This window comes from Desmodus rotundus, chromosome 3 (assembly GCF_022682495.2).
Source record: "Desmodus rotundus isolate HL8 chromosome 3, HLdesRot8A.1, whole genome shotgun sequence".
Taxonomy (NCBI): domain Eukaryota; kingdom Metazoa; phylum Chordata; class Mammalia; order Chiroptera; family Phyllostomidae; genus Desmodus; species Desmodus rotundus.
Window position 1 is genome coordinate 188,375,779 of NC_071389.1, and position 25,980 is coordinate 188,401,758.

At 43.1% G+C, this 25,980-nt stretch overlaps 1 protein-coding gene across 2 annotated transcripts in view; it reads left to right on the forward strand.

Moving 5' to 3' along the window:
* TXNRD1 (thioredoxin reductase 1) overlaps positions 1 to 25,980 on the forward strand; it is a 52,382-nt gene that overhangs the window by 23,186 nt on the left and 3,216 nt on the right. For both annotated transcript variants that reach the window (XM_024579060.3, XM_024579059.3), the window contains exons 6-14: positions 1,611 to 1,753; positions 2,168 to 2,283; positions 3,981 to 4,206; positions 6,607 to 6,699; positions 7,294 to 7,370; positions 8,524 to 8,680; positions 11,927 to 12,034; positions 14,598 to 14,693; positions 17,303 to 17,437. In XM_024579060.3, coding sequence (XP_024434828.2) covers positions 1,611 to 1,753; positions 2,168 to 2,283; positions 3,981 to 4,206; positions 6,607 to 6,699; positions 7,294 to 7,370; positions 8,524 to 8,680; positions 11,927 to 12,034; positions 14,598 to 14,693; positions 17,303 to 17,437 — 1,151 coding nt within the window. The remainder of the gene's footprint in view (positions 1 to 1,610; positions 1,754 to 2,167; positions 2,284 to 3,980; positions 4,207 to 6,606; positions 6,700 to 7,293; positions 7,371 to 8,523; positions 8,681 to 11,926; positions 12,035 to 14,597; positions 14,694 to 17,302; positions 17,438 to 25,980) is intronic.

A 25,980-nucleotide genomic window follows, 5' to 3' on the forward strand; every position in this document is an offset into this window, starting at 1 on the left:
TGTCTGCAGCTTTTGTCATTAAACCTCGGGCTTTCTGAAGGAAGCCCCGCCCAGCTGTGAGAACCGAGCTGAGCTGTGTGGGAGTGGCCTGCCAGGATCCACCACTGAGGGAGCAGCAGTATCGCCTCCCTCTGTTTTGCTCTTAAAATGATTGTGGTGAAGACTCAGTGGGTTTAGGCAAATGTTTGTGTCTTTAGATCTTAAAGGAAGAAGGAAACTTGGAGATTTATTTTTCAAATGAGAAACCCCTGGAGGCTCCTGTTCCCAGGAAGGCGTATTTTGCATTTTTCAAATAGAAACACATCTAATCTTGTGTCCTTGAACAAAGCACAGGGCTCCAGTTTTCTGGGAAGACTGTCTTCTGTGCCACTGCAGATAGCTCCCAGCTGGAGAGGGCGGAAAGGGACCTGGGCTGGGCAGCACAGCTCAATCTGCCTGGTGATGGGGGAGTGACAGGTCTGGGACTCAGCCTGTGATCTGCCCTTTCCCTAAAGCTCCAAATGGAGAATGGACAGAGAGTCTCAGGCCTTAAAAAACAAAATTACATGAGCTTAATTGTGTAAAACTGAATGGATGGGTGGTCCTTTCTGGAACATTTATGGGCTTTATATTTTTTCAGATTTCTTTCTTTGACTTCTATGCTCAAGTGTTAAATGTACATTTAAAATATTAAGTATTTTGGAAGTTTTAGAATCCCATTGTCAATACAAAGAAAGCCAGCTAGCCCTGGCTGGTGTGGCTCAGTGGATTGAGCCCTGGCCTGGCAATGGAAAGGTCACCAGTTCTGTTCCCGGTCAGGACACGTGCCCAGGTTGCAGGCCAGGACCCCTGTTGGGGGCGAGGCAATCGATTGATGTATGTCTCACACCCTGATGTTTCTCTCTCTTTCTCTCACCCTAGCCCTCTCTCTACAAGTAAATAAATAAAATCTTAAAAAAGAAAAAAGAAGGCCAGCTCTTTGGTTTGCAGTTGGGGGCTTGCAGTTTGGGGATATATTCTACCACAGTGTGTATCTGTGTCTGCCACTGGGTTAGTGTGCGGCCTTGGGCCAGCCATCCCGCCTTCATTTCCCTGTGTATATAACGGAAGTAATTCATGCCCCTTCCGGTGCTTTGAAGGCTGAATGGAAGGTGCACTGAAAATGTTAAAGATACTACGTAGTTCTGCTAGTCTGACTACTATTGTTGAACTTAAGGGTATGGCCTGGTTCTCTGTAGTGGGCTGGGGGCAAAGAGGAGCAACAGAGTTGGCTTAAGATCCATTTGCGGCCCTGGCTGGTGTAGCTCAGTAGATTGAGTATGGGCCTGCAAACCAAAGAGTCACCAGTTCGATTCCCAGTCAGGGCGCACGCCTGGGTTACAGGCCAGGTCCCCAGTTGGGGGTACGTGAGAGGCAACCACACATTGATGTTTCTCTCCTTCTCTCCTTCCCTTCTTCTCTCTCTAAAAATAAATAAATAAAATCTTAAAAAAGAAAAAAAAAGATCCAGTTGTGGTGGGGGGCACAAGAGCACACGTAGGTGAGACACAAGTCCTGCCTGGCCAGCTCGAGGTGACGTTCCAGTGGCTCAGCATCGGATTACAACTGTTTTGTCTTACTTTCCTGTGCAGTTAAACATGACTGGGAAAAAATGACAGAAGCTGTACAGAATCACATTGGTTCCCTGAACTGGGGCTACCGGGTGGCTCTGCGGGAGAAGAAAGTCACCTATGAGAATGCATATGGGCAGTTTATTGGTCCTCACAGGATTAAGGTAATGGTGTGACGGCCTGAGTAACTTCTGTCTGTGTTAAGCTTCGGTTGGAGGTTGGGGAGGAAAAGAGAAGGTGATTATCCAAATGAAAGTAATAGCCGCTATGACCCAGCGTTGTCCAACTTGGTGATTTTGCGGTCACATCTCATGGGGCTTTCTTTTGTGGTTTGGCAGGAGGTCAGAGTACGAGATCCAGGGCCGGACTGCCTGGATTTGAGTCTCAGCTCTGCCACTGACTAGCACTGTGACCTTGAGAAAGTCCCTTCCTTACTCTGAGCGTTAATATCTCTAACGTATTACCAAATTTTTATGAGAATCAAATTGGACAGTGAGGTGAATAGCCCTTGTTAACTATATCTCCCACGAGATAACAACTATTAAAAGTTGGTTCCTTTGACATTGGTTCCTTTGTAGGCAACAAATAACAAAGGCAAAGAAAAAATCTATTCAGCAGAGAGATTTCTCATTGCTACTGGAGAAAGGCCACGTTACTTGGGCATCCCTGGTGACAAAGAATACTGCATCAGTAGGTAAGCACAGAATTTCAGCAAAGAAAACCATTGTGGGTTTATGGTTTTACTTTTTCCTTCAAACCCATTTTGTCTATTTCCTGGAACTTAGCCTTTTTTTTTTTTTTTTGGCCATATTTTTCCTTACAGGGGCAGGGAATTGGGAAAAAGAGAAAGGAAAAGTTATTTTAGGCGAGAGAACATTTAAAAAATTCAATACTCTAAACATTGGTCATCTTACCACCCAGAGTTTATATCACTACTAACATACAGATACATGCTTATATTGAAAGTTATATTTGTGTGAGTATATTTTATAAATATATGACGTAAAACGAGATGGAGCCCTGGCTGGGTGGCCCCTTTGGTTGGGGTGGCATCCCGGTATGCCAAGGTTGCAGGTTGCGGGTCTGATTTCTGGTCAGGATACATACCTGGGTTGTGTGTTTAATCCCTGGCTCTGGGTGTGTTCAGTGACAACCAATAGGTGTTCCTCTCTCACATCAATCTTTCTTTCTCCCTGTCTCTCTGAAATTGATCAACATATCCTTGGGTGAGGGTTAAAACAAAACAAAACAAAAAACAGATGAATAATCACAAACATTTTGTAAATGATACACGTGTACATACATACTTTTGGCAAAACTTGGGTCATCTGTTACGCTTCCCTTTTACAACTTGCAGAGTGGACACTGAAAGAGCTAGAGGATGGCAGACGTTAGATTTATGAAACCCTAGGCCCTACTCACTGTTGTTCCAAAGGTCACAGTGTCACTGGGGACGGGCCTTCTGAAAGAAATGAGTCAAGCAGGAAGGTTTTGCTAAGAGACTTATTTTTGCACATGGAGTGATAGTACTGGTGATGTTGTTTTTCAGATGTTTTAAATTATGAAGGCATTAAGACAGATTGTTGATAAATATGTCCTCTAGGATGCCTTTTTTCCCAGGATTTTCTGACTGTGTTACAAATTATTCTTTTTTAGGCCTTTTTTGGGGGAGGAGGGAAATATTTTTTTCCTTTGTGACTCAAACGGGGCGGCTCAGATGGCAGCTGCTGTCTTTGTGGTCTTGACTAGGCTCCTTTCTCATATTTAAACAAATGCATTTTCTCACAGTGCTTTTGTGATATCACTCATGTCTTCCATATTCTTCACGTGACTGGAAGATCTTGTCAGATTTTACTTTTTATTTTATTTATTTATTTATTTATTTATTTATTTATTAGATTTTACTTCTTATAGTTGGCTTTTATACAAAAACAGCATGTCAAGCCTGTCCCCACCCTTCTCCCCACTCTTGGTAATTGGTATTCCAGATGAGAAGTAACAGATTTCCCCCTCAGAGACAGCCGAGTGCTGGGCTGAGGGCTTAGGTTTTCAAATATATGATAATAAACACACGAGTGGAGAACTTTTCCAGACAGTTCAGAAGGATTTTGGCTGTGAGTTGGATTACTGTCAGAAGTTAGACAGTTTGCTGTGCTTGGCCGAGGCAGCTTGAGCTTCTCCCCAAGCAACTGGGTGGCAAGAAGGTAGAGTCTAAGACCTCATAAAAACTTCTTATATATTATATGTGTAGCTGATTAAATGTTTTGAGTCTTAAAAGTGTCTTGTTCATAAGAAAGTAGAAATATTTACTTTGATTTGGTCATTATTCACATATGAACATTTTTCTGTTTCTTTCTTTCTTTTTTTTTTTTTATAAAAATTTCTTTTCAGTGATGATCTTTTCTCCTTGCCTTATTGCCCGGGTAAGACCCTGGTGGTCGGAGCATCCTACGTCGCTTTGGAATGTGCTGGATTTCTTGCTGGCATTGGTCTAGATGTGACTGTTATGGTACGGTCCATTCTCCTTAGAGGATTTGACCAGGACATGGCCAACAAAATTGGTGAATATATGGAAGATCATGGCGTCAGGTTTATAAGACAGTTCGTACCGATAAAAGTAAGTGGAATTGCCCATAAGTGTGTTGGCTCCATACTAAGGTTAGAAGATAGGAAAGAGTCGGGTGGGTGATAGAAGCGTTCTCTCAGTGTTATAAGCCACTGGGGTCCACGCTGTAATTTCTCAGTGTTGTGATACTGGTGCATAAACTTGTACCTGCCTGCTGCCTAAATGGCTTTGTTCCTATTTGAAGAATAATACTTTAATTTCCTTTTCTGCTTTCTTACCTTTGCTTCTCTTTTGTTTAATGCTTCACTTTATGCATTCCTTTATTATCTTTGTTGTTATACTTTGTTTCTTCATACATACCAGTGATTTAAGTAAGAATTCAAGGCTAGGCTGATTTAAAATCTTTTCCTGCAAGGTTTTCTGCGCAGTATACAGTGCAGTCAGTAAGTGCACTATATTGTTTCAGCTTCCTTGAAAACACTGATCTCATTTTGTTATGCGGGCTGCCTTGTTTGCTCATTTAATCTTCTCTTGAATGGGCTGAATAATATGCCAAATTATATTGGGACTTGTATTGAGACTTGTTAACTACCACAGATGTTTGAAAGATAAGAGTGACAGAATCAAACATTTTCCTGTGTCTCAGATTGATAGTTTCCTTTAGGGCAGACAAGGATGTGACTGTTTTGTTACAGTTAAGGAACTGTAGCCGTCATTTTAAAAATTGCTCTGTGGGTTCAGGTAGTCTCATCATGCTGACCATGAATCTCTTAACGTGGACGGAGCGTGGAGCATGGGGTCAGAGTGACCTGGAGTTAATGCAGTTCCCCAGTTCCCTGCTATAGGACTTTGGGGAATTACGTAACTTTTGTGCGCTTCAGTTTCTTGTGTAAAATTGGGATGATAATAGCACCTATCCCAGTTCTTGCGAGGATCACATTAGCTTACAGTTAGAAAAATGATACCTGGCTCAGAGTAAGTCTCATAATACTGTTGTGAGGGTTGAATACAAATTTCCTGAAAGCTGTCGGTGCTTGATTGCTGTGGCTGTTTTTAGGGAGTGGAGGTGGTGTTTGCATTCGGACAGCGATTAGAAAACAACGCTATATGTGTATGCTGTGCCGATAGAAAATGTAACCTCTTCCTTTATAATCATCTTAACATTCAGGGAGTTGTGGGCCCCTTCGAGACTGGTGGACTCTGCCTGGTGAATAAACCTGTGTCTGTGCACGTCACGTTCTGCTGGGGTTACTGGGGTGTCTGATCCCCCAGAGGCTAGTAGTGAACACTTGCTATATTATGAAGTGACTGAGTGGAGGAAGCCTTCTATAGAGAGGAGGGATTGAGTGCATTTTGAGCAAAGAACAAAGTATGAGCAAAAATTCAGTGGGGAATAAAACTGTTCTAAATGCAGAAGTTGTTCTGGATACAGAGACGGCCTGACTGGAACTGAAAGTGAATGAGCCAGGAATGAATTAGAGGTGGGATAAGGTCCTTATCATTTTTAAGCAAATCTAAGCCATGGACCAATTCAACTTTTCTCCAAATATTAGAACATTTACCTCAAATTAAATAGGAAAGGCATTTCTAGTATGTTCAAAGGGACTTAACTGTATAAGAAAGGGACTTCAAGAAGTAAATCTTTACTATCTAGTTGATGTTGAAGATAAAATCAACCGTGACAGTTTCTCCACTCAGAGTGGTTGTATTTTAAAGGTAGGGTGGAAATTGCAGGTTACTTTGATGGATTTCTCCCAGGAAACACTTCACAGCAACCCGTGATTTGTCTGTCGTGCAGAGACATCAGGGTCACTGCATCCTTGCAGAAGCCTCCAGGTAATAGGGTCTCAGTCGTCGTTACCCAGTCTGTAAGTTACCGTTCACACCTGTGTGCAGTGGGTTAGTGTTTGGTCTCATCTGTCACAGCACCAGTACCAGGGCTGCTCGCTTCCTCCCGGCATTCCTAACAAGTTTTGATAAATGCACACACCTCCTCATGCACTATGGTTTTTAGGGCTTTTAGATATTACCTGTGTCCTGACTGACCTATCCCCTGGCCTCTCCCTTGTAGACAAAGCTGATTGTCCGCAGTCAAAAGAAAACCTTGAATTTGAGCAGCAGTGGCTCTACAGGGGCTTGGTGGTTCTGGGTGACATACCAGACAGTGAGTCATTGGCTCGATTTTAGGGATTACATATAGTCTGCTTCCTCGGGCTTTCCCTTTTGCTTTTTTCTCTGACTTCTGCTTAGGAACATTAAGCGACGAGAAAAGGGGATAAGAAGAGAATGACAGCATCCTAATGATGCTAAGGTGAGGGAGATGAGACTTAAAAGACCTTTGAAGCCAGATTTTGTGTTTTAACTTTGGGTTAACCAGGTAGAAAGGGAGGACATAATTATCCACCTTGATACAGGTGTTTATTGTGGAGTAAAAGTTTATCACTTTTGTAGGTCGAACAGATTGAAGCAGGGACACCAGGCCGACTAAGGGTGATAGCTCAGTCCACCAACAGTGACGAAGTCATCGAAGGAGAGTACAATACGGTAAGGAAGGGACCCAGGTCTGTACTTCATTACAAAGCAAGTAGTGTGCTTACTGGAAATTTTCTGGGTACTTAAAACGGCTGTTGGCAAGGTCACTGGTTCTGTTCCCATTCTAATTTGTGACATGCTGATTTGCTGTGGTACAGGGATAGCTTCAGATTTCTCCAGTGTAAACTTAAAATATTGTTTCTCAAATGGCTGTAAAAAAGCATCGGCATTTTTAAACGAGCTAGAATTTCTCTGTCCCATGTTCTTCCCTTTCAGTTCCCCAGACCACCACTTTTAATATTTAAAATAACTGAATTCACTCATAGGCTGTGCTGTCTTTGTCTTTAATCTTGTCTAGGTTTATTAAGGAATTGGTAACTCCCTTTTGCTTAGGGAGAAATGGATAAGGATTTCTGCTATATCCTGTTTGAAGGCTGTTTTTTTAAAGATTGTAATTGTCTAAACTCTTGCAGTATTTTCTTAATGAAATATTTCTTTCCAGTTATGGATGAATCAGGTTGGCTTATTTAATAAGTAGAAAAAATAATGATTCAATGACTCACATAAAAACTTTTTGTTAATAGTCACTGTATATTCATTTTTCAGGTATTACTGGCAATAGGAAGAGATTCTTGCACAAGGAAAATTGGCTTGGAAACCGTGGGGGTAAAGATAAATGAGAAGTAAGAAAAAAAATCTTCCTTATATCTTATTGAATACTATTTCAGGTACTTCTAATATTAATACTGGAGTTTTAGATTTTTATTTTTATCATAGAGAATTTAAGCTCAGAAAAAATCTTCTATTGCCACTCACAGTATTTTCTGTTGGGTTTACTTTCATTTTTCTTTTCAAAATCTAAATGAGAACTGTAATGGCTTGCTTTTTGTTTCTTTAATGTGCACAGAAAAAGGTGCAGCCCCCAGTTAACTGTAGGTGTGTGCTTTTTTGGACCATGTTTCAAGCTACCAAGTTTTAGGGTCACTAGAGTGGTCACACTTCTAGTGACAGTCGCAGGTATGAAAACTTTTACTTCTTCCAGTGCTTTAAAAGTTAAAATCCTCTGGACCGCACCCCTGCACTGGGTAACTGAGGCTGGTATCGGCTGTGGGAGCGGCACGGGGCATTTCCCAGTATCACCTTTCCTGCAGCCAAGGAGAAGCATGTGGCGTGGACGGCAAGCCCCCTTGAGTAGTGGCAAGCCGTCAGTCCTTGCAGGAATCACTTTTATTCAGGCGAAGAGATTTCTAGTCTTTCTGTGAGGAGTATTTTTCCATTTTTTTCATAACCGGCTAGCCTGTTTCCAGTTGGTTCTAAGGTTTAGATTTCATAGGTTAAGAGCTAACATTTATTCTGTACTTACTGCGAGCCATGGGCTCTTGTGCTGAATGTTTTACAGGGACTCTCATTCAGTCCTCACAACCCCTTATGGTAGATAGATGTGGGAGTTCTTTCTCTTCTTGCTATCATTCCCATTATCGTTATTCCCATCTTTAGGTGGGGAAATGAGGCTTAGAGATGGTAAATAGCTCTCCCAAGATCACAGAGGTAATAACCAACAGACCTGGTTATTACAATTTAGAATCCTTATTCTTAATCACTATGTTCTAGCTTTCCCATCCCAGGGTTTCTTAATAGTTTTCTTATTCCTTTAAAAATAGCAGCGAGAATTATCTCTAAGCTTTCATTTCCTCTGAGTTGTTTTGTTTTGGTAATACATTGGAACATTGCCTCAGCTGGAGTCACAGTTTGGGGCTTCTTGGGGATAGAGGGGATTTTGTTCTGCTCAATTAATAATGGTAATTAATGATGATTTTTAACCGAATGGATTTGCAGGACTGGAAAAATACCTGTCACGGATGAAGAGCAGACCAGCGTGCCTTACATTTATGCCATCGGCGATATACTGGAGGGGAAGCCGGAGCTCACCCCAGTAGCAATCCAGGCGGGCCGATTGCTGGCTCAGAGGCTTTATGCAGGTTCCACTGTCAAGGTGAGTGTCACGGCTGTCACCCATGGCGACACCGTTTTTAATAACACTCCCAGTTCTCTGTCTGGGGACAGTTGGGAAGTTTTCCAGGTCTTGAGTAATTTAGTTATTTTGATGATGGCACCCTAGATGTGCTTCATTAGCTGAATTCCAAACGACATAGTTAGGACGCTGTACCTTTGTGACTTTATTAAGAAAAATGTCACTCTTGGAATCACACTAAGAATAAAATGAGCTTGATTAATCACATTTCAGCACTGTTATGTTTCATATACGCATAATAGTTGCATTTTCTATCAATTTCATGTATACCAAGGAGCTTTTTATGGCACCTGTGAAAGGGTTGGGGGTCTGGATAATAATATCGATGTGCAGAGCTGCTTAAACTGGTATTCAGGCTTTATTTCCCTGTTGTTTCTAAAAATATGTCTTCAGCTCCTAGAATGTTGAATGTGTTATATTAATATTTTAATGTGGTTTTTAAAAGTCAGTGTAGGAAGTTGAAACTCCTAGGTTGTTTCATGAGACCAGTTATTGAATGCATGTCTGCTCATGGTGATTTCTTTGGCTTTTGTTTTCTTTTTTTTTAAGTTTATTTTAACTGAAGTGTGGGGGGTGAGGGTGGAGAATGATTGCTGATGGGTGTAAATTTCTTTTATGGATGATGGAATTTTCTGGATTATATTGTGATAATAGTTGCATAACTTTATGACTATACAGAAAAACCATTGAATTGGAAACTTTGAAAAGGTGAATTTTATGGTATGTGAATTATATCAAAAATTTTAAGGAAGGAGGGAAGGAGGGAGGGGAGGGGTGGAAAGAAGGGAGGAAAGAAACTCTAGGACTAAGGAGAATACTCAGGGAAGAAACCAACATGGAATGGGGTGGGGAGAGAGCTCCCAAGGCTAAAAAATAAGTTTATTTTGCCTTCATTCTTTGGAAGATATTTTTACTGAATATAAAGTTCTAGATTTACGGTGTTAGTTTAAATATTTTAATAATTTACCTGTTGTCTTGTGGTTGCATAGATTGTACAAAGTGAACTTTTTTTATCTTTGTTTCTCAAGATTTTTAAGTTATTTTTTAGCAGTTTGATTATTGCATGCTTTAATGCAATAATCTAGAGAAAAGCTCGGCATGCTTTTCTTTATAGTTATTCTGCTCATGGTTTGTCCAAGGCTCTTGGATTTATCTGTTTATAGTTTTCATCAAATTTGGAAAATTTTCAGCCATTCAGTTATTTTTTTTCTGTCTTCCCCTTTTTTAATTTTCCCTTAGCTTCCAATTAATGAATGTTGGCTCACTATATCGTCCCATGGGTCTCTGATGCTTTGCTCTGTGTCCCCTCCCCGCCCTCCACCTGACCCTGCCCCATCTCAGTGCTTCATTTTCTTAGAGAACCTATTGCGATGTCTTCAAGTTCACTGATTTTTTTTCTTCTGCACTGTCTTGGGCTGTAAATCTCAGTTTGTGCAGTTGGTGCGTCAAATTGTTTTTTTCATTTATTTAAGATAAATTTTCCTGTTTCTTTTCTTCAGCAGGTGGTTTTCCTTTACCTCGTTAAATAGACAGAACATATTTATAATAGCTCTTTTAATGTCCTCTGCTAGTTCCATCATCTCTTTTTCAGCGTCTGTTTCTATTAGTTGATTTTTCTTATGGTATTGGCTCGCATGTTCCTTGCATATCTGGATATTGTTGGATGGATACAGATATTGTACATTTTACATTGTTCAGTGCTGGGTTTTGTTGAGTTGCTCTGTACACTGTCGGACTATGTTCTGACAGCCCTTTAAGTTACCTAGCATTAGTTTTATCCCTTTGTAACTTGCTTTTCAGCTTCTTTGGGGTCTGGCAACAGCAGCCTGTCATCTGGATATGATTCAGTTTCACTACTAAATTGATGCCCTTTGGAGGTCTCTACTCCATTCCTCTTACGTCATGAACTCTTTCTACACTGGCCATGGGACCAGGAGGCGTTTCCAGTCCCATTAGAGCTCTGGTCGTTTGGGGGCCTCTGCTTTCCAGTGGCTCTCTCTGCACTCGAGTACTTCCCTCTGGCACATTTACAGAACTCAGCCCAAACCCCCAGAGAGCCTCACTGCAGATCTCAAGAGTTCTCCTTGTGCAGCTTTGCCGTTGGTGGGGCTCTGCTCTGTAGCTGTTGTCCAGTGTTTAAAGGATGTAGCGTCATACTTGTCTGGTTTCCTAGTAGTTTAAAGCAGGGAGGTAAATCTGGCCCCTAATACACCATTATGGCTGTGAGCGGATGTCCGCCTTTACTTTTGAATCAGAATTCCAAAGGCTTATGTTCATAGAGGGAAAGGATTATATTTATGATTTCTAGAGTGAGGCACATTTAAAGATTTCACCCTACTGTTTTAGAGAGTGAGAATTCAGTTTCTCATATTCTAAATGCAGAATAACCCCCCTCTATGGGCAAATGTGCCTGGGTAGGTTTTCACCAAATAGCATTTACAGACATATTTTGCATTTACATAATAACAGTTTTCACAATTCGCATCAGCATATTAAAGGCCCTGAGAAATCTGGTGGTTGAGAAACCTATTTATTTGCTTAATCCAGCATTTTACAACTTCTTTGACTTAAGCATCCTTTTGTCATCTGTGCCTATTTACATAAAATACGCTTTGGAAAGAGAATCATTAACTTTTGTGTTTTTATGGTTTTCATTTCATTTTAATAGCTGCATAATATTATACTGCATATATGTACTGTTGAACCACATCCTCATTTGCATTTTAAAGCTGCTCCGATATTGCCACTATTGAAGAGAAGTACAGCATTGCTCAGTTAATGCATGCCGCTCTTCTTATGTATTAAATTGTTATAGATGTGTAAGAGTGAGATTATTGGGCCAGAAGTCATAAAATATTTTTACGACTTAATATATATTACCTAATCAGTTTTTCAGACATCTGTTGGTTGCTGTCACCAAAAATGAGACCGTCAGCTCTGGGTACACTCATATTATTTTTGGCCGCTTTATTAAAGGGAGAGGAAGTATGTCTTTGTTGGTAGCGTCACGTGAATCATTTCTTCATGACTTCAAACCTCTGCTGCACCTGCATCACATTAGTTCACGGTTCTTGCATAGCAGTTTATATCTGGGATTGTGACTCCCCATACGTTTGGTACAGATTTACTAGTCGCTGTCCTCCCCAATTATGAACCTTTCTTGAGTTACAATTTCTCTTGTCTTAACTCTTGTCCATTTTGAAACAGTGCGACTATGAAAATGTTCCTACCACTGTGTTTACTCCTTTGGAATATGGTGCTTGTGGTCTTTCTGAAGAGAAAGCTGTGGCGAAATTTGGGGAAGAAAATATTGAGGTAAGTTCTCTTTACTCCTGTGTTACGTTACTACCACTGGCTTTTCAAAATTAAAAATCATTTCAGGCACACAGAAAAGGAGAAAAATAGTGCTAAGAACTTTCATATACCCCTTATCCAGATTTATGTGTTACTTACATTTGCCCATTTGGTTTTTACACTTCATAGTCTCTCTGTATTTCTCTGTATCTTTTTTTTTTTTTCTGAACTGATTGCGAGTAAGTTGAATGCCCACCTGCTCCTAAATATTTCGGTATGTATTTCCTATGAACAAGGGCATTTTCTTATAAAACCGCAGGATAGTTATCACATTTAGGAAACTTAATATTCATACAATACTTTCATCTGATCTACCTTCTATTTTTCTATTTCATCAGTTGACCCAACAATACTACTTTTTAGAACCACTTTTACTGGTTTCATTTTTTAAATTAAAACAATATTGTTAGAAATAAGAAAAATAGGGGAAACTACAAAGAAAAAAATTAAAGTTAATTACATTTCTACTGTTCTGGTAGGAATTTTCCCCTCTACCACTGTCACCTAGTTTATATTAGCTTTACCACTCACCTTTTATCGCACACTTGAGGAGAATGCGCACAAAGCGCACTGCTTCCATATACACAAATAATGCTGCACGACGCGACTGCTGCTTTTTAAATCGTGGGGGGAAAGTTTTGAGTAGAACCTTCTAAAAGAGCAGGTTTTAGGGTGCAAGGTTATTTTAAATCTCTTACCAGGCTTTGTCTTTATTGTGTACATTAGTAGTGGCATGTAATAGCTTGGTCTATTACTAACGCGTTACTAACTTTTTCTGATTCTAAAAATAATCCTCATTATAGGAAGTTTGAAAAATTAGGAAAATATAAAAAGGAAATTTTAATTCATGAAATGATAGTTGCTAATTAATATTTTGGCATATTCTTGTCTCAATACTTTTGTATATTTCTATATATTATATGATGTGTAATTTTATGTCGGTACATTTGCCTTAAATGGTTGTAAAAATGTGATGAAGTTATGTGCAGTTTTCAGTCCTACTTTACAATTAATATCAGGTCCTAAGCATTCCCCCCTAGACACACCATTTTTAAAATGACTTGTGTAATATCTTTTTAGGGATGCTCTGTAATAATTTGTTATACCACTCTTTATTAGTCTGTTTACAGTTTTTCACTATTAATAGAATGATGAACTTCTTCATTATTTCTTATCTGTTTCTCTGGTTATTTTCTGAGAAGAGATTCCTATCAAGAAGTATTTGAATTTTAAGGTTCTTACTATACATTCCATTTCTTGACAGTCCATCTTTAGATTTTGTTTTATTAAAATTTGCATTTATTATTGTAAGAGTTGAAATTTTGAAAAATGGGAAGTAGGAAAGAGTTACTCAGAGTTATACTTATAGCAATAATTATTAGCAATTGGGTATAATTTTTTAAATCATCTTTTACCTGTATAATTGTTATGATACTATGATACTATACATTCAGTTTAGTAACCTATATTTTAAGAAAAATTCATATCATTTTATAATATAAACGAACACTTACTATAATGTCTACATAATCAGTATGTTTTTAAAAGGCAGCCAACCATATACAATATGTCTTGAATTGAGGCCAGAAGTTGGAGAAAGTAAATCCCTTTAGTCCTCCAAAACTTAAGTTTACGAAACATCAGTAAGGATGTCTGTGTCCTTCCATTGGCCCATCCTCCCTCCCTCCTTGTCTGCCTCCCTTTGGTACTTCTGGTGAATAACGCCAAAGGAGGGGATGTCTTTGGAAGCGTTAAGCAAAAAGATTAGGTAATTGCTATCATCGTTGCTGGCACTGTACTTGTCTCCTGCCCAAAGTTGTCATTCCTCTCAGGTAACCAGATAGTGTTGGTTTCTGTTATTTTTAATCCATATGTTAATGCAAGACAGCCAGTGATGACATGGCTCCTTCCCCTCACTGGCCTGCTCCCTGTGGTTTTTCCTTAGGGTTTCCTCTTTTCAGCCTGATGTGTAAGTAAGGCATGAGCGTATAGCAAAAGGGTCTGACAGTAGCGGTTTACAGTCGTTTGCTTTCTGACTGGATTCCTACCTATTCCATGGATTTTATTGGTGGTTTGTGTGGTTTTTGTTTGTTTTTTTAATTTTAGTTTTCAGTAACAGCTGACACTCGGTATCATTTTATGTTAGTTTCCGGTGCCCAGCGTACTGGTTAGACAGTTACGTAATTCACGAAACGATCCCCGGAGCAGTCCAGTGTGCGCCCGGCGCCGTGCGTAGTCATTCCAATACTGTTGACATTTTCTGTGCTGCACTTTCCATCCCCGGGAGTGCTTTGTAACCACCAATCTGACTCCTCAATCTCTTCATCTCTGTCACCAGCCCCTAGCCCCCTCCCCTCTGGCGACCGTTGGTTTGTTCTCTGCATCCGTGAATCTGTTTCCGTTTGCATTTTATTGTTTAACAAAAGTCTAAGTACCAAAGAGCCTCCACTGTCTGTGCCACAGCTAGTGTTTCACGAACATGCTTCTGAAGAAGGGGGGTCTAATTGTGCTCTTACCTTCTTAGGTTTACCATAGTTACTTCTGGCCGTTGGAGTGGACAGTTCCATCAAGAGATAGCAACAAATGCTACGCAAAAATAGTCTGTAATATGAAAGACAGTGTAAGTACAGTTCTCGTTGAATCCTCTCAACTAACTTCATTTTGTTTTCAGTGTGTGGCTCTGTTTTGGTCACATGATGCACGTTGCATTCCTCCCCTGTCCCACCCGTCAGTCTCCCCAGGGCATGGGCAGGCCAGGGCCAGGGCCAGGGCCGGGGCAGCGTGCTCGGTCTCCCCTCCCCCTCAGGGCACAGAGCCCCGCACGCAGTAGACAGGCAGTTAAACGTGCTGAGTGAAGGAAGCAGAGGGACAACTTGCGAATTCCGCGTGTGTGTGACAGGGAGCCAATCAAGTCATCGAGCATCTAAAATAATGACAGAACAAAAAAGAACAGGAGTAGTGCGAGTTTATGCCCTCAAGCAGCTGGCACAGATGAGAAAGCAGTAACAGGAAGAACTCTTAATTGGATTCTTTTTTGTTTTAATTGATCAGAGACAGACAGAGACAGATGTTGAGTTGTTGTGCACTTATTTACGCAGTCATCGGTTGCGTCTTATGTGTTCCCTAACCGGAGATCACTCACAACCTTGGCATATCGGAATGACGTTTCTAACCAACTGAGCTACCCGGCCAAGGCTGAATTGGGTTCTGATTGACGGTTTTAGTGCTTGCTGCTACATGTAGCATCGGTAGGTAACGAGGGCCTGTGAGCAAACTCCTTGACCTTACAGTTTGCTTCCACACTGACAGAGCACGTGTCGAAATCATTGGTTTTCAAGTGTTTCCGACGGCTGCCCCTCGTTCTATATTGTAACCCAGACACGTGCATGTCTGTGCACACGCTCTGTGGTGGTCATTACATCCATAAGAACTGGTATTTTTAACTTGGCTGGGATCTTACTTTAAGAAAAAATGTCCTCAGTACAAATATAAATGGTGCTAAAGAATCCATATGTTAAAAGCCTAACAAACTTATAATTGTTTATCTTGGATTTGAATATAATTAAGCTACATGTCCTATTTAGAAGCTATTGCTCTAGACAGTAGCATAGTAGTGTGTTGCTTTTTGCAGAACCCAGGGTTCTAGGAAAACCTGGGTCCTCTGCAGAAAAGGTCATTATATATGCATTTAATAAGTGAATACACTGGGTTAACCCGTAACGAGCTATATAGAGTTGACATAGAAACAATTTTAGATGTTTTTTTTCTTTTTAGACAAGTTTTATTAAAAGTTTACTTGTGTGAGTGTATGTTAGATAGGGATGCCAGCTACGTTAGGTGTATGTTAGATGCGTTAACAAATTGCGCCAGGGCATGTACTAGTTAACGGCAGAGCTGGGAGTCAGACTTGGACAAGGTAGGTTCCATGCTGTTTACCATTACCCCATAGCTTTTGTAGTCCTTCTTGATCCTGTACCCCTCATTTCTTCCCTACCCCGGAGGCAACAGTCTTGAACTTGGTGTGTCTTGCCTGTTCATATTTTATCCATAAACTTTATACATTGTGTTTTAATTTAGTGGTATCCTCAGCTAAATAGAGGTTTGCAACTTGTTTTTTTATTTTTATTTTTTTTAAGATTTTATTTATTTATGTTAGAGAGGGGAAGGGAGGGAGAAAGAGAGAGAGAGAAACATCAATGTGTGGTTTCTTCCTGCACGTCCCATACTGGTGACCTGGCCCACAACCCAGGCTGGTGCCCTGACTGGGAATCAAACCGGCAACCCTTTGATTCGCCGGCTGGCACTCAATCCACTGAGCCACACCAGCTAGAGCTGTCTTTAATCTCATTTTGAGATCTATTCATGTTATTACATGTATATCTAGATATTTTAAGACCTTGAATGTGCTTTGTTTATCGGTATACTCACCCCCTGATTGTCAGGGTGAGTACCGTCAGTCCAACATGGAACAGATTACAGTGCTTTGGCAACAGAGTGACTTTCTTGATTGCTCTCCATAGAGGCAGGGAACCTTAGACAAGGCCCTGCACCCACACCCTGCGTCACCACATCTGGTACGAGGAGACTGGGCACTAGACAGTCTAGCTCAGTCAGAGTTGCCTCTGAAAGTCGGAACAGTGGAATGAATTTCACTGCTCTTGGCAGAGTTCTTCCTGAGTCTGGGACTTCGAATTTATTGAAACTAATTTCTACACAGGTACTTCAGAGTTACCAAACATTTTTCTATTGCTTTCAAAAATGTTTTCAGATGGGAAGGGGCTTAAGTTTAATCTGTCCCCAAAACCTGAGTTCAAATGAATTTTGATTTGATCGAGTACCCTTAAATGTTTTAGCTATCACAGATAGTGTATCTGGAGGTTGGAGGCAGCCGGGTAGAGGAGGTGAGGACTCAGCTGCCCTTCGAAAACACTTCTCAGATCATGGTGATGCTTCTGGAGTTACAGACAGTTTTTATTTTAATGTGTCCCCTCACCATCACTCATGGCCAGCTCTTGTCCCTTCCTTCTTGCTCGATGTGCCCCACACTCTGTATGGGCTTGTGCTGGAGTCGTCTTCAGCCTAAATAGCTTATAGCAGCAAGTGTTAGTACGAGTATAAGTCTTTGGCCATTTCTGAATGGGGTTTTTAGAATGGACTGGGAAAATACTTTAGGCCTTTAAGGGGAAAAAAAAAATAAGTGTAACTGTGTTACTTGATTTTATATCTTAGGAACGTGTTGTGGGCTTCCACGTACTGGGTCCAAATGCTGGAGAAGTCACCCAAGGCTTTGCAGCCGCGATCAAGTGTGGACTGACCAAACAGCAGCTGGACAGCACCATCGGAATCCACCCCGTCTGTGCGGAGGTGGGTCGCCTACGCTTGCAGAGCTCTGCGCGCCATCCCCAGGCTTACAGGTGGCAGATCTAGGACACTGAAGCTAGTGCTCTCTCCACTGTACTCCGGCCACTCCTGTACCTCCTTCCAGCTTGTTAGTGAGTGAGAATCCCTCACAACAAGGCCTTGTCTCCAGAACCCATATCTCCCCCTTTCAGATGGGTGGTGCTGTCATGCTACTAAGTGGTAAAAGCCGTCAGAGTGATTTATGGTGATGTGCCTTAAATCTTTTTACTTACCGTGTCTTCTAAATTATTTCCATGGCTGTCAGTTAATAATGCCATTCACACCCAGAGAGATCTTCAATACTATTTTTCTCGGGGCCACCTCGAGGCCAAATGATATGTGTGCTGTTTTAGCTTCAGGTATCAGAGGATGCAATTTGAGAATGATGCTTTTAGAAGATGAGACATGTGACAATAGAATTGGAAATTGACCCCTCTGGGCCTCTGGGTGTCAGTGTTTCTTCACGTTTGTCAGTGACCGTTCAGGAGTCCAGTGTTGTGATGCTCACTGTTAACTGCGGGTTGTGTCTCTGCTGGAGAACTTGGTGCAGACTGGCAGGAGCTGTCTCATCCTAGCTTAAGTGTGGAGATGAAAGTGCAGCTGTTGTCTGGCCACCATCGTCCGTGGTCTCCGCCGTGCGCCTTGTGCTTGCACACGCACACACACACACACGCACACACACGCGCACATGCACACACACACTCCTGCCAGATTTCATTCGGCAGCCTGCTAACTCGCTGGTCTCCGTTCTTGATCGCCCTTACACAACTGGGCTCTTTGCTGAGTAGGAAAGGCCAGCATCAAGACCTGGGAAAACATTTTCCTTCTTTTGCTTTGCTGTATTAGAGATAGCGTCCTCTAAATTATTGTGCGCCTGGCTGAGATGGTAGCATAAAATAATATCGTGGTCAGTGACTGGGGAGTTATTCACAGAAAACTGCTGTCTTGTGAACTAAAACTAAACTTCAAAAAATACAACGTAAAAATTGGAAAGAGCCTAGATTAATGTTCTTAAAGAATGTGCTGTGATAATATCTTTTATTCAGCGTAATGACTACACTAAGACTGTTACTGTCTGCCTAGGGAAAGAGCCAATTAACTTCTTTTTTTCCCCAAAAAAACACTTTTAATGAGCTTGTTTGTTTTCTAGGGCTACCATAAAAAAGCACCACAAACTGGGTGGCTTACACCAACAAACTTATTCTCTCACAGCTCTGGGGGCCAGAAGTCTGGTCAGCAGGGCCACGCTCCCTCCAGACACGCCAGAGAAGAGCCCTTCTTGCCCCTTCGAGTTTTTGGTGGTTGCCGGCAATCTCTGGTGTCCTTTCACTTACTGATGTATCACTCCCATTTCTGCCCCCGTCTTCACATGGCCTTACGTCCCATGTGTCTGTGTCGGTTTTCCCTCTTATTGCAAAGTCATCAGTCATTGGATGAGAGCCCATCTAATCCATTACAATCTCACCTTAACCTGGTTACATCTGCAAAGCCCCTACTTCCAAATCAGGACACGTTGACAAGTTCTGGGGCTTTGCACTTGAACATATCCTTCTGGGGGACTTAGTTCAACCTACAACGGTGAATATATGTAAAAGTCTTGATGCCAGTCAAGATCTTTGAAAGCTACCACAGTCATCTCCAATATGCATGAAAAACTAACTTTCCAATTTATGTATGTTTGTCTGATTTTTTTATCTGAATTCTGCTTTCGCTGGGCTGGTTAGAAGACAGCCAAGGGCTTGGCTCCTTCCGCCCCCCTTGGCAGTGTTTGTTGTGTTGTGATTCAGGCAGCAGTGAGCCGGCTGCATCGGGTAGGGTGGCCGCCAGCTGGGCAGAGATGCAGTGAAGAGGCGGGGCGTCTTCCTGAAGCCCTGTCTGCAGGGAGGCCAGCGAAGTGCCTCTTCCCCATGGTACACCTGGCTCACTTGGGAACCCTTTTTTTAACCACTTCCCTCTGTGCCTCTCCATCTCTTGGTTCTCTCTTATGACTTTGAAACTCAGAAGCCAATTTCCACTGCTTTGATAGGGCTTTCCACAACTCCCCCCTTTTTTCCAAGCTGGTGGGTGATTAATGAGATAAAACGCTGAGTGCTCTCCCACTGGGAACACGCTTGTTGTGCAGCGGTGTGCGTAGCACTGTGCTGGGCACTCGGGAACGCAGCAGGGAGTTGAGACACAGTTGAGAGCAGGGAGGCAGATGAGTGAAGTGCCGATCACAGTTCCGTGTATCAGGGCCTAGGACAGAGTAAGTATCGAGTGCTGTTTGGGGTAGGGATGTCTGAGCAGGGCGTTGAGGGAGTGCTTCCCTAAGACTAGAAGAATGTGTTGGTGTTGGCCAGTCTGAAGGAACACCAGATAAAAGGCCTTGGTGGGAGCAGGCGTGGCTCATTCAGGAACTGACAGTCCCTCTAGACTGCTGTAGCTCGAAAAGCTTAGAAGTTTAAAAAACATATATGTATATACACACATTCACACTGGAGAAGTAAGGGGAAGGTCACGCATGGCCTTGTGAACCAGGGTGCAGGGTATTTTGACTTTATCCTGAGGAATTGGGATTCAGCTGAGAAAAGCTTAAAGCAGGAGAATAACTGGTCAGATACAACATGGAGAAAAATCACTCCGGCTCACTAGAAAATGGACTGAAGGAGGCACGAGTGGAGGCAAGGGTGGTAGCCTGAACTGGGGTGGTGGCAGCGGAAACTGAGAGACACCGATACACTGAGACAGGAATTAGAGTTGATAGTACTGGCCAGCTGTTGGGAAATGTGGACAGGCAAGACCGGAGAGTGATTCCTATTTGTGGCCTGAAGCAGGAAGCAGTAGAAGAAAGAGCGGGTTCGAGGGGAAACACTGAGAGTGGCACCGGTGTTGACGAGGGCCGCTGTGTGTGTCCGGGGCTCTGCAGTATGTGTATTCACTTACCTAGTCCTTAGAAGACGCCCACGAGACAGGTGGCAGTGTATCTCCCTTTCACAGATGAGGACTCACCCACAGTTACCAGCCTGGAAGTGGCAGGACCGGGATTCCAGCTCAAGCTGTCTGGCCCCAAGGCACCATGGTGTACAGGTGATACTCCATTGCCACAGACCTTTCTACAATAGTTGACACAGAATTAAAAACTGGAAATGACTATGGGTAGCCCCATGAGCATAAGGAGACAGACCTGGGTTGTCATCTCACTCAGCAGTTTCTTTTCGGTGAGCCTGGCAGTGTCACCCAGCTTTTTGGGAGCTTGGTTTCCGCGTTAAATGAAGTAGAGAGAAGAGCGGACTCGAAGGGTTGGTAAGCAGCATTATGGGGGAACAGGGGTGTCTTGGAGACTTCCTGGCGTGTGGTCGATGTTCAGTGACTACCTACACCTGTTGGCCAGGTCTCCCCAGGGCATTTCATTGTAAGTGTGGCTTCACTAAAGGTCATCGTTGCAATATTTTTGAGGGGGTAGGGAGGGATGTGTATTTTGAAAAAGCACCTCTGGATTTTTCTTTTTTAAGCCCCTGGTTGTGAACTACTTGCTTAGAAACTAGATTTTGAAAATCCAAAGGCTTCTGACCCCTTATGATGGAAATCTTTTTTAAAGCTGCTTGATAAAGGGCAAGTAAAATTTGATAGGTAGGGGACTTTCAGGATTCTCTTCTCTGTGCTAAATGCTGGGTTCTGCCGTGGACTTGAAACTGGACACACTGTTTTCTCATATCAAGCTGTGTCCTGTAGAGGGCGCTGTGCAAAATGCCAGCCACACAATGTTTGCTCCCAGTCCCTACGGAGTTAAGGATGGAAATGAAGAAAGGTTTGGAAACTTGAGTAATTTGACAGTATCTGATCTAATAATTGAAAATTGAGTTTTAGTTTCTATGGCTTTTAAAAATGTATTTTCCTAATACATTTTTGTTGAACTTCACAAATGTCAGTGCATTGGATGGATTAGAAATAATAATAATTAAAAAACTGGTCCTGAGCACAGCTTTAGAGTGTGCAGCACTAGTCACAGCCCCAGGCCAGCTGTGGGTGGTGGGCAGAATGAGTCACTGAGCAACGTCTTCCACACCGTTCTGATAAAATAGCACCAGCAATCGAGCAGGTATTTTTGGTTTTGAAGAGTAACTACTTAGAAAAGTCAACAAATTCCTCAGTTGAGACTTTGCTCTTTGAGACAGAATCCTTTCTAAAGTATTTCCTCCCAGAATTGCTCCAAGGGGGGTGGGGGAACTGCTTTCATTTTGACCGAAAGCCCCGTCGGTGTCAGTACGGAAGGCCGGGAGCATCAGCAGTACATCAGCACCATTCAGTGTGAAGACACTGTGGCGATAATTTACTCTGGACAGCTGAGCAGCAGTAATTGAATGGGAGACCGACTGCACATCATTTGGAATAGGAATTTCAACTAATCAAGTTTATTTGCAGGGGAGATATAGCTCCAGAGGAAAGAACATTAGAAAAGACCCCTGTAAAATGTCTTTACGTGAATTTCAGTGCCCACCATCAAATGTTTTGTTTTAATAGTCAACACAATCCCAGTCTAGAGTGAGGGGGTCTCGTGAGGCTTGGAGGTGTTGGGGCCAGACGTGAGGGTAAGGTGAAGCCTGCAGCAGCACTTGACTCCGTGTGTGTGTGTGTGTGTGTGTGTGCGTGTGTGTGTTTGTGTTAGATTTTATTTATTTATTTTTAGACAGAGAGGAAGGGAGGGAGAAAGAGAGGGAGAGAAGCGTCGATGTGTGGTTGCCTCTCCTGTGCCCCTCACTGGGGACCTGGCCTGCAACCCAGGCATGTGCCCTGACTGGGATTCGAACCAGCGACCCTTGACCCTTTGTGTGTTGGATAGAAAAGCATGAAGGGGCAGCCTCTATTCTCATTTTTTAAAATTGTGTTCTTGTGAAAATTATAAAGCAGCTGTGTGCAAATAAAATCTTTGTAAAAATCGACCCCATTGGTTTTTGCACGTACAACCCTGGCAGTGTATTGGCTTCCCCGTCTTTTAAACATAAGTTAGTATAAGAAAAATTGGTAAGAACTGTTTTTTTGTTATCTAGTTGCATGTTTGATGTGTTTCAGTTTCTATCCAAATCTGCTGCAAGTTCTATTTCTAAATTAATTCCTGAGAAAGAAAACTTAGGCTGGCAAATTCACATGCCTGAAATTTGTTTGAGTACATCCCTGGCTCTTTATCTTTCTCCCATTATAAAAATTGAAAAGAGAGCATGTTTGCTATTTTCAATTGCCCGTGATACCTTCATTCTGACGCAGCTGTTTTCGTTAATGAACACTGTCTTTCTGTCCTCTTCCACAGTCACACATTTTTAAACAGAGGAGCCTTATTGCTTTTCCCAAGAGTTGTACTAGTTTACAGCATCATCAGCATTGAATTTGAGAGTGCTAATGAAAATGTTCCAAAATTCAGTACAAAATTTTGTGCATTATTATAAAAGGGGAGCTAACCTATTTCCAAAGGGGGATTTTTACATATCTTTGCTAACAAGTATGAACTCTTTCTCATAATTATTTGTTTGGATATGAATTGTTAGTAGTTTCTTCTGGCTTCATATTTTTAATGCTTTTCCAATACTGACCATTTTACGTGGGTCTGAATTTTGAGGTGCTGGTGACATATTAGTGTATAAGAAAGTGGAAAAGCTTTGTCACTTTAAGGCTACAGCAGACCAAGGGTTTTTCTCAGTGTTGTTCCTCCTTTACTCAACAGTATTTTATTTTCCCCTTCTATTCAGAAGTAGTTTTGATGCGGACACCTGCTGTTTTGATCTGCATGAGTCAAAGTGGCCTTGATTGTGTGTGTGTGTGTGTGTGTGCTCTTTTCCCTTTTCATAATAAGAGCCAGGGAACCAGATGTTTCTCAGGAACCAAAGGGGCAGCTGACTAAAGAACATATCTCGGTGCTCAGGGGCGCCAACAAGGTGCAGCCCCTCCATGAGTCCACGCAGGGCCTGCCCAGATGAGCCACGGCGCCCAGTCTCAGTAAGACACTTAATGGCCTCGGAAGGGTGGTCCACGTAGGGAGGGTAGGGCTCATTGACTCGGCAGAGCCTTGCCAGTGTCGCCGCCCAGCTCACTCGGTGCCACCAGAACGGTTGGGATTAAAGTTTCAGTTGTACTCAGGGACCAGGTATGTTTCTGCACTTCAGTTGCTGAACACAAGCCGTTCTGTGTTTCCATGACTGGGCAGCGTAGGTGGACTGTTTGGGTGGTGTTTTGGTTTTGGTTGGTTTTGCCTCTAAAAGCAAAGGTTGACTCCTTGCCAGTGCTCTCTGGTCATCTCGGGTGAGCTGCAGCTCAGCCTCTATGCATCTGCACTCCAGGACCAGGCCGATGGAGCGGCCTCTCCCTGCGGCGCGCTGGCAAGTGGCAGAGGGGAGGGAGGGAGGAACGCACGCTTGGCGTTAAGACTAATGCATGCCACTTCCACACACGCGTCTTTGGCCAGAGTGAGCCCAGCCCCCAGGTCAGTGTCCCAACAGGGTGGGAGTGTGCAGTGTGTGGTCTGCACCAAAGGTGGCCACGGCGGGGTGAAAATGCTGAAAATCTCACAGTGGCCATTCAGAATCGTGAAGGCCTGAACTGCCAGGTTAACACAAAGAGGCATCGTATTTAACAGATAAGTGAAACATACGACTTAGCAATGGATTACCTGTCATAGTAACGAAGATGGAAAAATTAATAATCCGTTCCAGGTGTGTGGCCTGGCATCCAAGTAGTGGTGAAGCCACTCACTGAGAGGAACGGGACTTGGGGACGGTAACGGGCTCCGTGCTGGGCATTTTCAGTTTGCGCTGTTGGTTAGGTCTCACAGGTGCGTAGCTCAGGAGAGACACGTGGCTGGAGAGGTGGCAGATTCATCTGCCTACAAGGGAGCGTGAACTGAACGAGACCACTGACTTAGAAGGTATCCAAAGGGGGGGGACCACGTGACAGTGGCAGTATCTGTGCAGCACTTTTGGGCGGCTGGGGGCTACAGCCAGCCAGCCCAGGGGCTCTGGCCGCTGCCAGGGCTGGGCAATTGGTGTTGCAGGACACCTCCATGCCATGGCTGAGGACCAGTCACAAAAGACGGAAACAGGAAAGATCCCTGTCAAGGACACAAGAGGAGAGAACCGTTAAAAGGTGGTAGGTGAGGCCGACAGCGCGGAATGCTGCGGACAGACTGTGTAAATGGGGACTGCAGGCTGTCCCTCTGGGCGTGGCGGTGAGAGCTACTGATGGGCTGTGCGGGAGGGGTGGGGGAGGGGGTTCCCTTGGGATGGGGGGATGGAAGCCAGATTTCAGTGACATGGGGAGTAAAACTAGACCATAAATACCAAACAGCTTAACATTTGGCTGAAAGAGGACGAGAGACATTGGCAATAGAGGTGATCCTAAGTTTGAGGGAGGATTGCGTTACAATAAGTACAGTCTGAGAAAGACCAATGGAAAAAGCAAGGTTCAGGATAAAAAGTGGGGGCGAGTCATGTGTAAAATAAGAACGTGTGAGGGGTGGGGTTGAAGCCCAGCCTGGCAGAAGGGGGATATTCTGCCCTGAGTCATACAGGACGGAAGGTTCGTAAGAGCGGTGGGTGCTGAGCGCCAGCAGGTGACTGTGACTCTGTTTCCCCTTTGGAGGGAAAGGTGTCGTCCCTCAATGCCATTTCTCTCGGCTGGAACAACTTTTGTGAACATTTTTTGGTAGTGTTTGTCTGCAAGTGACAAAATCATTCAACTTTCGCTTGTCTGAAAATGTGTTTATTTTGCTCTCTTCATGGAAGTATTTTTTTGTAAACCGTAGAATTGTAGTTGACAGTTTTTCTGTTGTTCCTTTCAGCATTTCGAATCTGCTCCAGGTACCTGGGTTTCCTTGTGGTGGACCATTAACACCCTAGTGGCTCATTTGATCCTTAGGAGGCTGGTTTTAAGCTTCGGTAGGTCAGTCTAGAGTAGCTTTTACTCCGGGGCTAGCAATGCGTCGCCCTCTGCCTAGTGTGGCTTTCTGGGGCCTCCAGTGGTTGCCCCAGGTGCTCAGGGGAGGCCTCTGGACTGCAGCTCATGAGAACTGGGACTTCTCTTAATCCCAGCTGGGCACTGGCGGCTGTTCGGCTTCCAGCTCTGGGGCTGTGGTTTCTCCCCTGGCCTCGTGAGGTCCTGTCCCCTAGACCTGTGCAGCTGGGCGTTCAGCCAGAGATGATGGACCTGCTTTCTGGAGCTCTTTTTTCTGGGTAGCTCCCTTGTCTGGGGAAATCGCCCCCCCAAATCCTAGCTGCCTCAGCCTCCCCAGGGTCCACTCTTGTCTCCTTGTCACCACGACATCTGTGCTCCCCTTGGGTTCGTCCACCCGGGGCTTGTGGATGCCTCCAGGTAGACAGCCAAGACCTACTGAAGCCTCGGTGATTTGCTTCTCCTCTTACGGGGGTCGCAGCCCGCTGCCCATTGTTTGATAGCTAAAATAAGTATTTCCCGTGTTTTGTCTGGTTTTTGGTTGTTTAGGCTAAGACAGTTGGTTTGGTACCCATTACTCCATTAGGCCAGGA